This window comes from Rhinatrema bivittatum, chromosome 1 (assembly GCF_901001135.1).
Source record: "Rhinatrema bivittatum chromosome 1, aRhiBiv1.1, whole genome shotgun sequence".
Classification (NCBI taxonomy): Eukaryota; Metazoa; Chordata; class Amphibia; order Gymnophiona; family Rhinatrematidae; genus Rhinatrema; species Rhinatrema bivittatum.
Window position 1 is genome coordinate 354,808,614 of NC_042615.1, and position 13,026 is coordinate 354,821,639.

The 13,026-nt window shown below is 43.2% G+C and overlaps 1 protein-coding gene across 4 annotated transcripts in view; it reads left to right on the top strand.

Moving 5' to 3' along the window:
- Positions 1-13,026, top strand: part of RASGEF1B (RasGEF domain family member 1B) — a 70,118-nt gene that overhangs the window by 55,293 nt on the left and 1,799 nt on the right. For all 4 annotated transcript variants that reach the window (XM_029600150.1, XM_029600134.1, XM_029600129.1 and 1 more), the window contains exons 11-13: positions 4,872-4,967; positions 8,880-9,003; positions 11,075-11,147. In XM_029600150.1, the coding sequence (XP_029456010.1) occupies positions 4,872-4,967; positions 8,880-9,003; positions 11,075-11,147 (293 nt within the window). The remainder of the gene's footprint in view (positions 1-4,871; positions 4,968-8,879; positions 9,004-11,074; positions 11,148-13,026) is intronic.

Here is a 13,026-nt window from a genome sequence, read left to right on the forward strand (position 1 = left end):
TTGTGACTTGGATTGGCCACTATTGGAAAGAGGATACTGGGCTTGATGGACCCTTGGTCTGACTCTTGGTCCGACCCAGTTAAATTGATCTTTCTGCTGAGTGGAATTTTGGGTTTCTTATGAAATTTGCTTTCCAACTGAAACTTTTCTACAGTCAGAACATAACAATAGTCACTCATCAGTGTGGCTTTCCTGGTAATTTGCAAAGTTTGCTTTATTAAGAAATCTTTTCCCTTATTCTGTAGCTGAACACAGTCTCTTCCCTTTGTTGATTTTCTGGTGTTGCATTAATTTTCTCTTCCTAATGAAAACTTTCCCACATTCAAATATTCAGAATCCACTTTGAAGTGCCAAAAAGCAGAATATAAAAATCTATATAAATAAATGAACTAATTAATTAAAAATAAACAAACAAGGGGGAGAGTGCCTGGAGACTTCCCTACTGGCTCCCTAACATCCAGGAAACCCATTGCTGAGGCCACTGATGTTATCGCAAGCCCGGGGTCACGCCGATAAAGCGCGGCTTGCAAGTACCATCGTGGGGAGAGTGCCTGGAGACTTCCTTAATGGCTCCTTAACATCCAGGAAACCTGTTGCCAAGGCCGCTGACATCACCACAAACCCGGGGTCACACCGATAAAGCACAGTGTGCAAGTACCATCATGGGAAGAGTGACTGGAGACTTCCCTACCAACTCCCTAACATCCAGGAAACCTGTTGCCGAGGCTGCTGATGTCACCGCAAGCCCAGGGTCACACCTATAAAGCGTGGTATGCAAGTACCATCGTGAAGAGAGTGCCTGGAGACTTCCCTACCGGCTCCGTAACATCTGGGAAACCTGTTGCCGAGACCGCTGATGTCACTGCAAGCCCGGGGTCACACCAATAAAGTGTGGTGTGCAAGTACCATCGTGACGAGAGTGCCTGGAGACTTCCCTACCGGCTCCCTAACATCCGGGAAACCTGTTGCCGAGACTGCTGAAGTCACCGCAAGCCAGGGGTCACACCTATAAAGCGTGGTGTGCAATTACCATCATGAGGAGAGTGCCTGGAGACTTCCCTACCGGCTCCCTAACATCTGGGAAACCTGTTGCCGAGGCCGCTGATGTCACTGCAAGCCCGGGGTCACACCAATAAAGTGTGGTGTGCAAGTACCATCGTGACGAGAGTGCCTGGAGACTTCCCTACCGGCTCCCTAACATCCGGGAAACCTGTTGCCGAGACTGCTGAAGTCACCGCAAGCCAGGGGTCACACCTATAAAGCGTGGTGTGCAATTACCATCGTGAGGAGAGTGCCTGGAGACTTCCCTACCGGCTCCCTAACATCTGGGAAACCTGTTGCCGAGGCCGCTGATGTCACCGCAAGCCCGGGGTCACACCGATAAAGCGTGGCATGCAGCGGCATGCAGCCACCGGCGTGCGCCCCTTCTGCCGGTTTTTTCTTTGGAAGACTCCTCATTTTTTTCCAAGTTTCAGCACCTGGATATGGGTAAGAAGAAAAAAGGTACTTTGAGGAGCTTCCCTCCTGCTTCTCAATCTACCCCTCGGTCTATCCAACCTGGTTTAGAAACTTTTAATTTCACTAGTTCATTAATGGGCCCAAGTGAGCTTGGAGCTTCTGGTCCATCTGGCTCCGCTCCTGGAGAGTTTTCACTCTCTCTTAGCCCTTCTGGTCCAGTCCAACCGCAGCTGCTTAATACATCACTTCTGGGGCCTAAGGATGACTTGGTTAATGGTAACAAATGTTTCCAACAACCCTCAGAGGTGAGGCCCCAGGAGATAGGAATCTCCTTGCCGGTGATACCTTGCAAGATGGATAAACCTGCTGAAATAACATTAGACTCTTTATGGTCTGCTATCACTAATTTGGAGTCAGCCCTTCCTTTACGTATTGATAAAGTTCTGGGATCTTATGGGGTTTTATCTGGTTCAATTAATGAACAGTCTCAAATAATTGCTGATATAGAAAGTAAGATAGTAAATGTTGCAGCTGATTGTAATAAATTACGTGATACTATGGTATCCCTGTTTAGAGATAATCAATCTTTAAGCAGGAAGGTAGAAAATATGGGCAATTACTCTAAGAGATGTAATTTAAGATTTCTTAACTTCCCTCGCTGTTCTTTACTTTCTCCTTTCGAGATGATTAAGAAATTCTATACTGATTTTTTAAAAATCTCAAAAGAGTCCATCCCTGAGATTGTTAATGCTTTCTATATCTTAGGCAACAAATCATTTGATCAGGGTGGGATTGTAGAGAGAGAATTGGATGCGAGGGAGAAATTACTAAATCTTACAGAATATTTAGAAGAGTTCACTGTAGATGTTAAAGATAGAACTACATTGTCAGTGACCTTTGCTCGTGAATGTGATAAACAATGGACTCTTAAACTATTCTTTCGTTTGAAAGATACTCTGTTTCTTGGTTGTAAGATAAATGTTTTTCCAGATGTTGTTAAAGAGACACAAGTTCGAAGGAAGATGTTTCTTATTAAGAAGCCCAGAGTGTTGGCACTTGGTGCTTCTCGTCTACTTAGATATCCATCTAAGTGCTTAATGAAGTTTCAAGGTAACAATTATATTTTCTTTGATCCCACTCAATTAGAAATTTTCTTACAAAATAAAACTATCAGCCAAAGGGAGTTAGGATGGACCATTAATTAGGAATATTTCTAGTGATTTCCTAAAGCAATGTTTCCTATGTTTTTCTCCCCATAATGTGGATTATGAAGCAATTTTCTTTGCCTGTTCTGATTTGTAAAGATTTCTTGTGTTGGTATTGCGATGTTTCTTGAAATGCAAGGTTTTCTTGTAAAATTGGCAAAACCTAATAAATAAAGAATTTAAAAAAATAAACAAACATGGAAAAGGACTCTCTTGTGTATGTTTTCTCTTGTGCGTGTATTTCTACCTTGTGACTGAGTGATTGCCATAATCTCCATATGTATATTGTCTGTCTCAAGTATCAAATCTCTGCTGTGATTTCAGAGTTAAAGGATCCCTTTGCTCTTCCACTGTGTGTGTGATATTACTGACACTTTGCTTATATACAGGAGTATTCTCAGCTGTACTTTCTGCTAAATTTCTTTGTTTCTTTTCTGAGATACATTCATTCCTGTGCTTTTTCTTGCCAATCAGAACAGGAGGAAGCATTCATTCTGGGTCTTTCTGGTAACATCGTGCTCTCTTCCAAATTCTTACTGAGCTCCCATTTTCTTCCCACCACTTAGCCTGATAAGTACTAAACATGGCCAAATTACTTATCCAGATAAGTGGTGCTGAATATCTATCTCTCCAAGTCTATCTTGAACTGAAATGCATCATAAGTGACTATAGGCATAAAAGAGAGTCGCTTAGATAATACTGCTGTTTCAAGGATAGATATACTTTGGGAAGATAAATTGATTACTATGGATTCTAATGGATTTTTGTCTGAGTTGATGACCAAAAGGACCATGTGGTTTTTGTCTTGTTAAATTGCTCCTTATTTTCCTATTATTGTTTAGATTTGTCTGTAATAGATAGAAAGATGAAAAATTCTGGGACAGAAACCATATTTCACTGCTATTCAGTAATGTAATTATTATTTTTCTTTGGGAGAGCATTAAACAAATCTATGAGTTTTCTTACATATTTAATAAACTAATAATGTTATTACAAACACATGAATTAAAAAAATTCATGTATCATAAAGGTACTTTGAATAACCTAAAGGTTTTTCCCCATTCTGTACAATGAAAACATTCCTTACCAGCTCAGGTCTTGTATGAGAAGGCAGAACATATGCAGACTGATGGATTTTACAATGTCAAATTTTGCCCTCTGAATTTTATTTCCTCCTATATTTTTGGGAAGGTGCCATAAATGAAAAAATTCAGTAGAGAAGGTCTTCATCTTGCAATAGTTCAGATTCAGTTGTTGTCCCTTTTCTGTTGGTGTTATTTTCTGAACGGCTAAGCATAGCATGGAGCTGTTTTCTTCTCAAAACTCCCCTTGTCATCCATGGATGACTTCCCTAATATTTTATAGACTTGCCTTCTGTTTAGTGCCCAAGGCAAAAAAAAAAAAAAAAATATCCCTAGCGCCTGTCTTGTTATCATAACCCATTACTGGGTAGCAATCATCGATCAGTTGTAAGATTGCTGAAGTACTGAATACAAAAAATATAATAACTCCAGAGTACACCATCCAACGTTAGGCGATTTAACCAGCACTCCTGCATAAGTGAATGTGAATAACAGAACTCTGGCACCATCAATTTCAGGTCTTTGGCCACTAGCCAAATAACTTACTACCCTAAATCCACTTAGAGGCGAGCTGTTAAATAATTCATTAAGTTCTTGTAATATTTTCTCAGTGTGGCGGGCTTAATAAACCAGATGTCAGTTCTTTATGAATATATTTTTTTATAGCAATGAGAATGTAAGATGCAAGAAACATTGCTTGTGTACTGGACAGCTGCGTACGTTAACTTGTATGTTGTCCAGATATTATAGAGTAGGTTTAAAAACATAAAGAGGTTATGATAGTTTAAATCTGGTTAGAAAGCAAAAAAAATTTTTTTTAAAAAGTCGTAACATTTTCCTATATTTATAATGAGGCCCAAAGGTAAAGTTAGAACATATTAATCAAAAGTGACTTGCAGAAAGATTTCAGCAGGGGTATCTTATACTGAAATGCTCTTGTCCACATGTATCTGTGTATATTATGATTGTTTTCCAGTACATAGGTGCAAGAAATAGTCAAAATCCCTTTGTTTTTGCCTTTGAATTTGTAGTCTGTGTTTTACTAAATTATAATTACTAGATAAAGCTGAATGTAATGTGTCCTCAAGACACTGAGTATTAAAGACAAACTGTTTTCTCTCTTTAGATTGTGATACCTTTCTGCAGTCTCCTGATCAAAGACATATACTTTTTCAATGAAGGTTGTGCCAATCGCCTTCCAAATGGTCATGTCAATTTCGAAGTAAGTAGAATGCGCAACAGCTAACATAAAGTTAGATGTACTAAGCATGTCTCTCGCACAGGGCTGCATACTAAAAGTGCAGTAAGGCCTGGATTATCTTGATGGACTCTCTACCTGGGTAACATCAAGCTAGGTTGAGAGAACATTGCACAAATCTCTTCTTTGGGTGAGTTTCCTCACTCCGAGGGTCATCAAATGTTCACAAGAGAGCACTGTTCTGTTCATACATGTCACTTTGAATGTCAAAGTGGCCCCTAACCCCTACACTAATACATAAACCTCACCTCGAGTTACTAGGTGGGCCTCCCATAGAGATATAAATACCTATCTAGTGTGAGAGCATTATAGCTAGAGTCAGTGCTGACTGTCAAATGGTGCCAGGAGGTAGTGGAGAGTTCAGTGGCGTTGGGGACTGGAGAGGTTATAGGGGAAGCCTGATGGGATGAAGCAGATATTTTGGCTTGGGGGATCAGATTTAGGAATGGGGGTGATTCAGAACTGGAGGGGACTTGGGATTAGGGTTGAGGGGGTAGGAACAAGAGAAAGATGTGGAGGATGGACCATGTTGTTGAGGGCAAGGCGCAGGACACAACTTTCCCCGTTTGTAAACTGAGACTATGCCATATAAACACATTAGCAGTTGCTACAGCCCTGGGCAGGGAGATAAATTTCATGTGGTAAAAGTGCATATTAAATTTAAGTCATTATACTAGGGCCTTAGCACATATCACGGTAATGACTAATAAGGTCATTCCCTTGTTATTTTAATGGCTTACATAATGTGGGCAGGACTATCACTGGGAAAGGTTCTCCTCTGATATTGCAGCTGGGGATGGGTGCCCCCTCTGATGCGGCTGTACAAGAGCAGCCATGCAGGAACTTACTACTGCTGCCGCTATAATAATAGTGGCAGCAGTGTCACCCCCCCCACCAAACCTAGTATCTGAATTCAAGAAGGCCTGTGAGAAGCATAGGGAACCAGTGAGGGAGTGCTAGGGATTGTAGAGCTAGTCAGTTCTGTGAATGGGCAGACAAGATGGTGGGATCTATGGTCTTTTTTCTGTCTTTCTAGCCTGTGTAACTGCCTGTCTTTCTCACCACTTCCGATAGCCCTGTTGTTGGGTTCCTACAATTTAATGCACTTGCACTTGCATTTGCATTAAATAGAGTATATTTTGTCCTGCATTAAAGGCTTAGGATGTATTTTCAAAAAGCCTAGCTTACTAACTTCAGGAATTTTCCACTGTGAAAATGTACTCGAACTGAATGGCTAAACCTAAAACACCTAGTTTCACCAGACAGGTACATTTAGCCATTCAAAAAGTGGACATCCACCAAGGCATTCCCAGGGTCAGGAAGGACTTAGCTGGCAGAAGACCTCCCTTCTTCCTCAAAGCTCCAATCTCCCTTTGAAACTTCCCCAACAACCTCAGATTTGCCACTGGCCCCAGTTACCCCCTCCCTTCCCCTCCATAACCCAAACTTCATTTGAATCTTCCCCCCAGCAGTAATTTTCTTAATCAAAAAGGTATCAGGTTGGGGCCTGCAGCAGCCTCCACCTTCCATTTTTTTTTCCAACAGAGAAAAGCAAGCAAGTTTAAAAAGTTCTGAGTTGGTGATCTGGCATGACCCATCAACAAATCACCACTGCTTCCCCCCCAACACTCCTGGGCCTGGTGCTGGCCCTGATCTCTCTCACCCATGACACTCCATGGTAAAAGGAAAACTCCCCCTGAGCCTTCATCTTCCAGACTCAAACACCAGCGGCCCTCTGGCTCCCTCCACCCTTGACTCTGCCCCTCTGGAATCTGCACTTACAGTTCTGCACATGAGAGCCCTCCTGTCAGTATGGCCGCTCACTGCTGAAGGACACCACCTACCAGCCCCTCAGCTTGTAACACTGGTAAGCACCACCATTCAGCAGTACTGGCAGGAGGGCTGTGGCACCCCTTCTGCTGGTGAAGACAAGGATCCTCTGGAATCCTAAGTGCAAATTTTGAATGGGGCAGTGGTGGAGAGGGGAGGCCACTGACGTTCTAATCATGAGTTCAACGAAGCAGGGGTAATCAGAGGTTCTGGGATTTCAGCATTGGATGCTGTAGATGAGAGGGATTAAGGTCCAGTGCCGGGAATAGGGGTGCAGGTCAAGCTTCAAAGGGAGATTGTTGTGCCAGATGGGAGGGATCAGGGATCGGGGCTAAAACCTGGTGCGGGGTAAGCGTCAAAGGAAGACTGGGGTGCTGGGAGAATAGTTCCCTTTAAGCTGAGCATGTGAGCAATCACTCATACATTTTGGAGCATCACTCATAGGTTTTACATGGTTGCTGACATGCATTTTTCTTTGTGCTCTATATAGAAATGCAATGCTTATACTGGCGCTCAAAAATTGTTGGTTTAAAAAAAATTGTCGCTCACATTAAAATAAATTTGCATGCACCTACTCATTCCTTTGGCTGAGAGTGGTGGTGGTGATGGGGGAGGTATTGGAGGAGGAATCAGGGCCAGTGCCAGAGGTGCTGGGAAACTTTAAATGAAGGAGGGTGTTTTTGGGGGGGGGGGCAGGGATTCAAATAATTGTTTGAAAAGATGTACCTGCCTAACCTAGGGGGTCATTTACCAGGCGGATCGCACGCAATAAGGGACATTTCGCATACGAAAAGTCCCTTATCGCGTGCGATACCAAGATGGGGGCGGAGTCGGGGCGCAGTCGGCCCCCGGAAGAGGAGGAGTCGGGGCGTCACCGGGGCCGACTCCTCGAAGACGCCGTGGACGGCGAAAAGGTAAGGGCCTTTTCGCGTCCTACTTCGCGCCCAATAGCTACACCTTCTATGGTGGCGCTATTGGGTGCGAAACTTACAGTGATCACAGCGGTGCAATCGCTGCCGGCTAGCGCAGGACCGCCCCCCTGCTTCGATCCCCCCCCCCCCCCCGCCCCCCATTAGTGCAATTTTCTAAAGTATCGCAGGCCTGCGATACTTTAGAAAATGAGGCCCCTAATAAGTTAAATGGGTTGATCTACTTTCAAAAAATCCCTGAGTGCCCCACTTAGCCAACTAGATTTTAGCTGGCTAGTAGACCTATTTACCAAGCTGCATTAATGCATGTGAAATGCCAAAATTGGTGCTCAGCGCTAGTGATTGTCCTAACCTGACTTCTTTGCTTGAGGCATCCATAGACGATATTCCTGGTAGGGCAACCCTCTTGGTTTCTTTCTGTTGAGAACCGGATACAAACCTGGTTCTCCAAAAGTATTTCAAAAATAAAGATGTTCTCTTTTGTAGACAATGAATGCAAGTATTTTCTGATGTTGCAATTTAGTGGGAAGCAATTTCTCCAATTAAGGTAGAGAGTGCTGGCTTTGGGATTCACCTTTTACCTTACATTTCCATTAAGTGTTCGATCACATACCAGAAGAACAGATTTGTATTTTTAGATCCAGTTCATTTGGAAAATTTCTTATCAGATAAGAGCGATTGAGTCTTGGCTACCACTACTGATTAGATGAAGAGCAGCTGTCAATTCATTTTCTCCTATTTTTTTCCTTTATTAATTCTGTTGTTTATGCTCTCCTATAGTTTTGATGGGGACTTGATTATTGGATAAACTGTATATTGTTTTCTCTTATATTTTCTTGATTGTATTTGAGTGGTATGTTTTTCCTGTAACATTCATTTTATGTAAATGATGGTTAAATATTAATAAAAATAAACAGAAAAATAAAACGTTACTGTGCAATAGCAGTAATATGGAGTTCTGTGTCGCCGATATTGTGGGAAAAATCAGGTGGATGGTGTGCCAAAAATTGAGCTACATTGCATGAAAGGCTTGTCACAAATCATAATAAGCATCCGGATTGGTATGAAGCAGTGACAGTTAACGCCACCACATATTTTTCATTATTTTTTCCCCTAGAAATTTTTGGAATTGGCAAAACAAGTCATGGAGATTATGACATGGAAGCAAGTTGAGTGTCCATTTGAAAGAGACAAGAAAATTTTGCAGTACTTGGTTACTGCACCGGTCTTCAGTGAAGATGGTAGGTCACAAGCCTCAATTAATTCTATGTAAAAATGCAGCCCAAATGAGCTAAAGTAAAATCTTTCTTGCCGCTTTGTTAAAAAGAAAGGTGGGACACTTTGGCACTTGCAGTGGTTTTTTTTTAAGCTAATTGAAATAATTATTAGGGATGTGAATCGTTTTTTGATGATTTAAAACAATCATCAGATATATTTTAAATCGTCAAAAATCATTAAGAGTCGCGATACAATAGAAATTCCCCCGATTTATCGTCAAAAATCGTAAATCGGGGGAGGGGGAGGGCGGGGAAAACCGTCACACCAAAAAAGCCCCTAAACACACCCCGACCCTATAAAACAAATCCCTTACCTTCCCCCACCCTCCCAAACCCCCCCAAAGCTTTTTACGAGTACCTGGTGGTCCAGTGGGGGCGCGGGGACCGATCTCCCGCTCTCGGTCCATCGGTGCCATTTTGGCTGCCACTCAAAAATGGCGCCGACCCTTTAAAAATGACCCCTTAGCTTCCCCCACCCTCCCGATCCCCCCAAAACATTTTAAAATTACCTGGTGGTCTAGTGGTGGTCCCGGGAGCGATCTCCCATTCTCAGGCCGTCGGCTGCCACTCATAAAGATGGCGCCGATGTCCCTTTGCCCTTACCATATGACAGGGTATCCGTGCCATTGGCCGGCCCCTGACACATGGTAGGAGCACTGGCTGGCCGGCGCCATCTTTAAAGATGGCCACCACCGTCGTAAAGATGGCCGCCACCGTCGTAAAGATGGCGCCGGCCATCCAGTGCTCCTATCATGTGTCAGGGGCCGGCCAATGGCACGGATACCCTGTCATATGGTAAGGGCAAAGAGACATCGGCGCCATCTTTATGAGTGGCAGCCGACGGCCTGAGAATGGGAGATCGCTCCCGGGACCACCACTAGACCACCAGGTAATTTTAAAATGTTTTGGGGGGCTAGGGAGGGTGGGGGAAGCTAAGGGGACATTTTTAAAGGGTCGGGTGGGTTTTTTTTTTTATCGGGCCATCGGCGCCATTTTTGAGTGGCAGCCAAAATAGCGCCGATGGCCCGAGAGCAGGAGATCGGTCCCCGCACCCCCACTGGACCACCAGGTAATCGTAAAAAGTTTTGGGGGGGTTCAGGAGGGTGGGGGAAGGTAAGGGGTTAATTTTAAAGGGTCGGGCCTCACTAAAAAAAAATAACGATGTGAATCGGAACCAATTCCGATTCATATCACCCACATCACCCACGATCAGATTTTTCCCCCCCTCTAGCCGAACCCGATCGTTAAGACGATCGGGCACACGATTCACATCTCTAATAATTATACAGAGATATTTGTGTACATTGGCTTCTGGGACCTATGAGGACCGAGGCCTTCTAAAGCTAGAGAGTGATATCCTAACTTGCGGTAGTGACTGGAGAGAGAATGGTTGGAAGTTCCACTAACAAAAACAAAAACTCAGTTGAAATGAAAATAAGAACCACTAGAAATTTTGGACTGCCTATACTCTTTTAATTACCTTTATAGTATTGAATGGATTCTACTGGACCAGATTTTAAGTTTAATACAAAAATAAGCAAAAGAACAAAAAGCCTATCAGTTGTTGTTGGTTTGTTTTTGGGTTTTTTAAATTTCGAAATAGCACATTATTTGCCCAGGAATCAAATTTCCAGCAATTTCTACAGGTAAAAACATTGTGCAGGCAAAAATATGTACGAAAATCTGTGTGGCATGGAAATTTGGCACTTTCAGGCAAAAATTCTCCAGTCTAGGACTATTAAAGTTACAATCTAATTAATTTTGATGTACGTTTAGGTTCTGCTGTCTAAAAGATGTACCCAATCCCATGCCTATATAAAAAATCTCATTCCAATAGGGCCTTCCCGATTCTCTTGTGCATTTTCTCGATGATGTCTGCCTGTGATTGTGCCATTCGCACGTCTGTCCTCACAAAAACCATAGGCAAGCTGCAGGCTGGATGAAGGGATATATTTGGATGGGGGAGGGGATAGGAAGAGGAATGGAAGGGCTAAGATTCCCAGCACTAATATATTTCCTTTGCTTTGGTTCACAGCTCTATACTTATCCTCCTACGAGAGCGAAGGCCCTGAGAATCACACAGAAAAAGACAGATGGAAGACTTTGAGGTGTGTGGCAAAGGTTGCTCCTATCCATCATGCCCAGCGAGCAAGATGTAGCTGCAGCACCTCGCTGTCAAACACAAAACAGTGTGGCGGCGTACACTCCAACAGATGGACGCTGGAAACTAGATTAGGATATCTGTCAGAGTTCCAGGAAAAAAACAAGTGCAAAGGATTTTTTTTTTTTTTATGTGGGATCCAGTTCTCAGCTGTTCCTAGTTGTGGTCCCTGTGTTTCCTTCCTTACTATGGAAAGAGCACCACACCCCAAAATAAATCCCTAGCTGTATAGCTAGGAAGACAGTGCTTTGCTTTATAAATCTTTTGGATTAACTCATTAGTTAATATTAGTAGTAGGGCAAAAATTGATAAACATGGCCTTGTTTTGATTATGGTACGTGGAATCATTGTTGGTTTGTACATGGTTCCAGTAGAATCGAGGTAACAGGGCTTTTGCTCATGCTAGTGATACTAGCCAAAGCACCCAAATGCACTCCATGTACCTAGCACATGCAAAAACCATTGTGTGCGAGAGTTCTTGATAGAGCTTGTTACTTCAGGTTATTCATTTGTTGTACATTGCGAGTGATTTTGTTGACATAATTTCAATATTCCTTGCTGCCAGACCATCTGATTTGGGGGGGGGGGGGGGGAGGGGGTTAGTTAATATGAAGATTCAGGTGATTGGTGTTTCATGCAAATTCTGACTTTTATACAGGTAATTAAAATATTATGGAATCAGCCTGGCACCCTAGTGTTTATAGTGTGAGGGAAAAATACATCTCCGGGTGCACTGGCGGACCAGGAGTTGATAGACTGTACCGGTAACATCTATCTCTCGCTAGTGAGTTACTGTGTGTCGTACCTGTATGTGTGTGAAGAAAATAAATGAGGGGTTGGCCTTGTCTAGAATGTGCCGAGTTTCTTCTGAAAGGCACAGGGTTATGTATGCTTTTATCGCACATCGCTTGGGACGGTTCTCTTCTTTTGAACTGGAAAAGCGATGAATAAGAAGCGTAAATAAATGAATAAAACATGAGCCTGGCGTGCAGTGGGATCAGTGAGAATGCTCGTCCCGCCTCCTCGAGAGGCTGCAAGCAGGGAGAGGCAGGTTACAGTAGGCAGTAGAAATAAGTAGTACCCTATACTGAATGTGACTTTTAACATGGATTTCTAAGTAATATTTCTGGAGTTTTGGGGTATGTTGTTCAGCTGAATCCATTTTCACCTTTGATTTTCTTGAACTTTCCTTCTGGGTGATGCTTTTGCTTCCCATTTGTATGGTAGTTTCCAATTTCTGAGAAGCTGCCACATCTGATTGAGCTTTTTTTTCATAAGGTTTGAAAAGCGTACGTAATTAAACTTATGTGTTGGACCAATACAGGGACCACACAATATTGTTTCACTTGGTCTGGGATTAGTAACGTGAAGGAGCAGCAGGAAAGGCTAAAAATCAAAGCGTATAACAGAGGAGTAGCCTAGCGGTTAGAGCAGTGGGAAACCAGAGTTCAAATCCCACTCCTGCTCCTTGTGACCTTGGGTAAGTCACTTTACCCTCCATTATCTCAGATACAAATTTAGGGGGTCATTTACTAAGTATTTTTCCCATAGACACAGAATGGAAAAAACCTTTAGTAAATACGCCCCTTAGGCCTGGATTCTCTAAGGTCACAGACCTTAGAGAATCCGGCGGTAACTGGGGGCGAAGCGGGAGGCAGGCCTGCGATAGCCGGCAGCGATCGTACCTCCGCGGTGCGATCGCTGCCAGCTTTCGCGCCGAATAACTACACCATAAAAGGTGTAGTTATTCGGCGCGAAACTGGCGGTGATAAGGAATCTTACCTTTCGCCACCAGCGATGTCCGCAGCATTGGCCCCCGGTGCGAT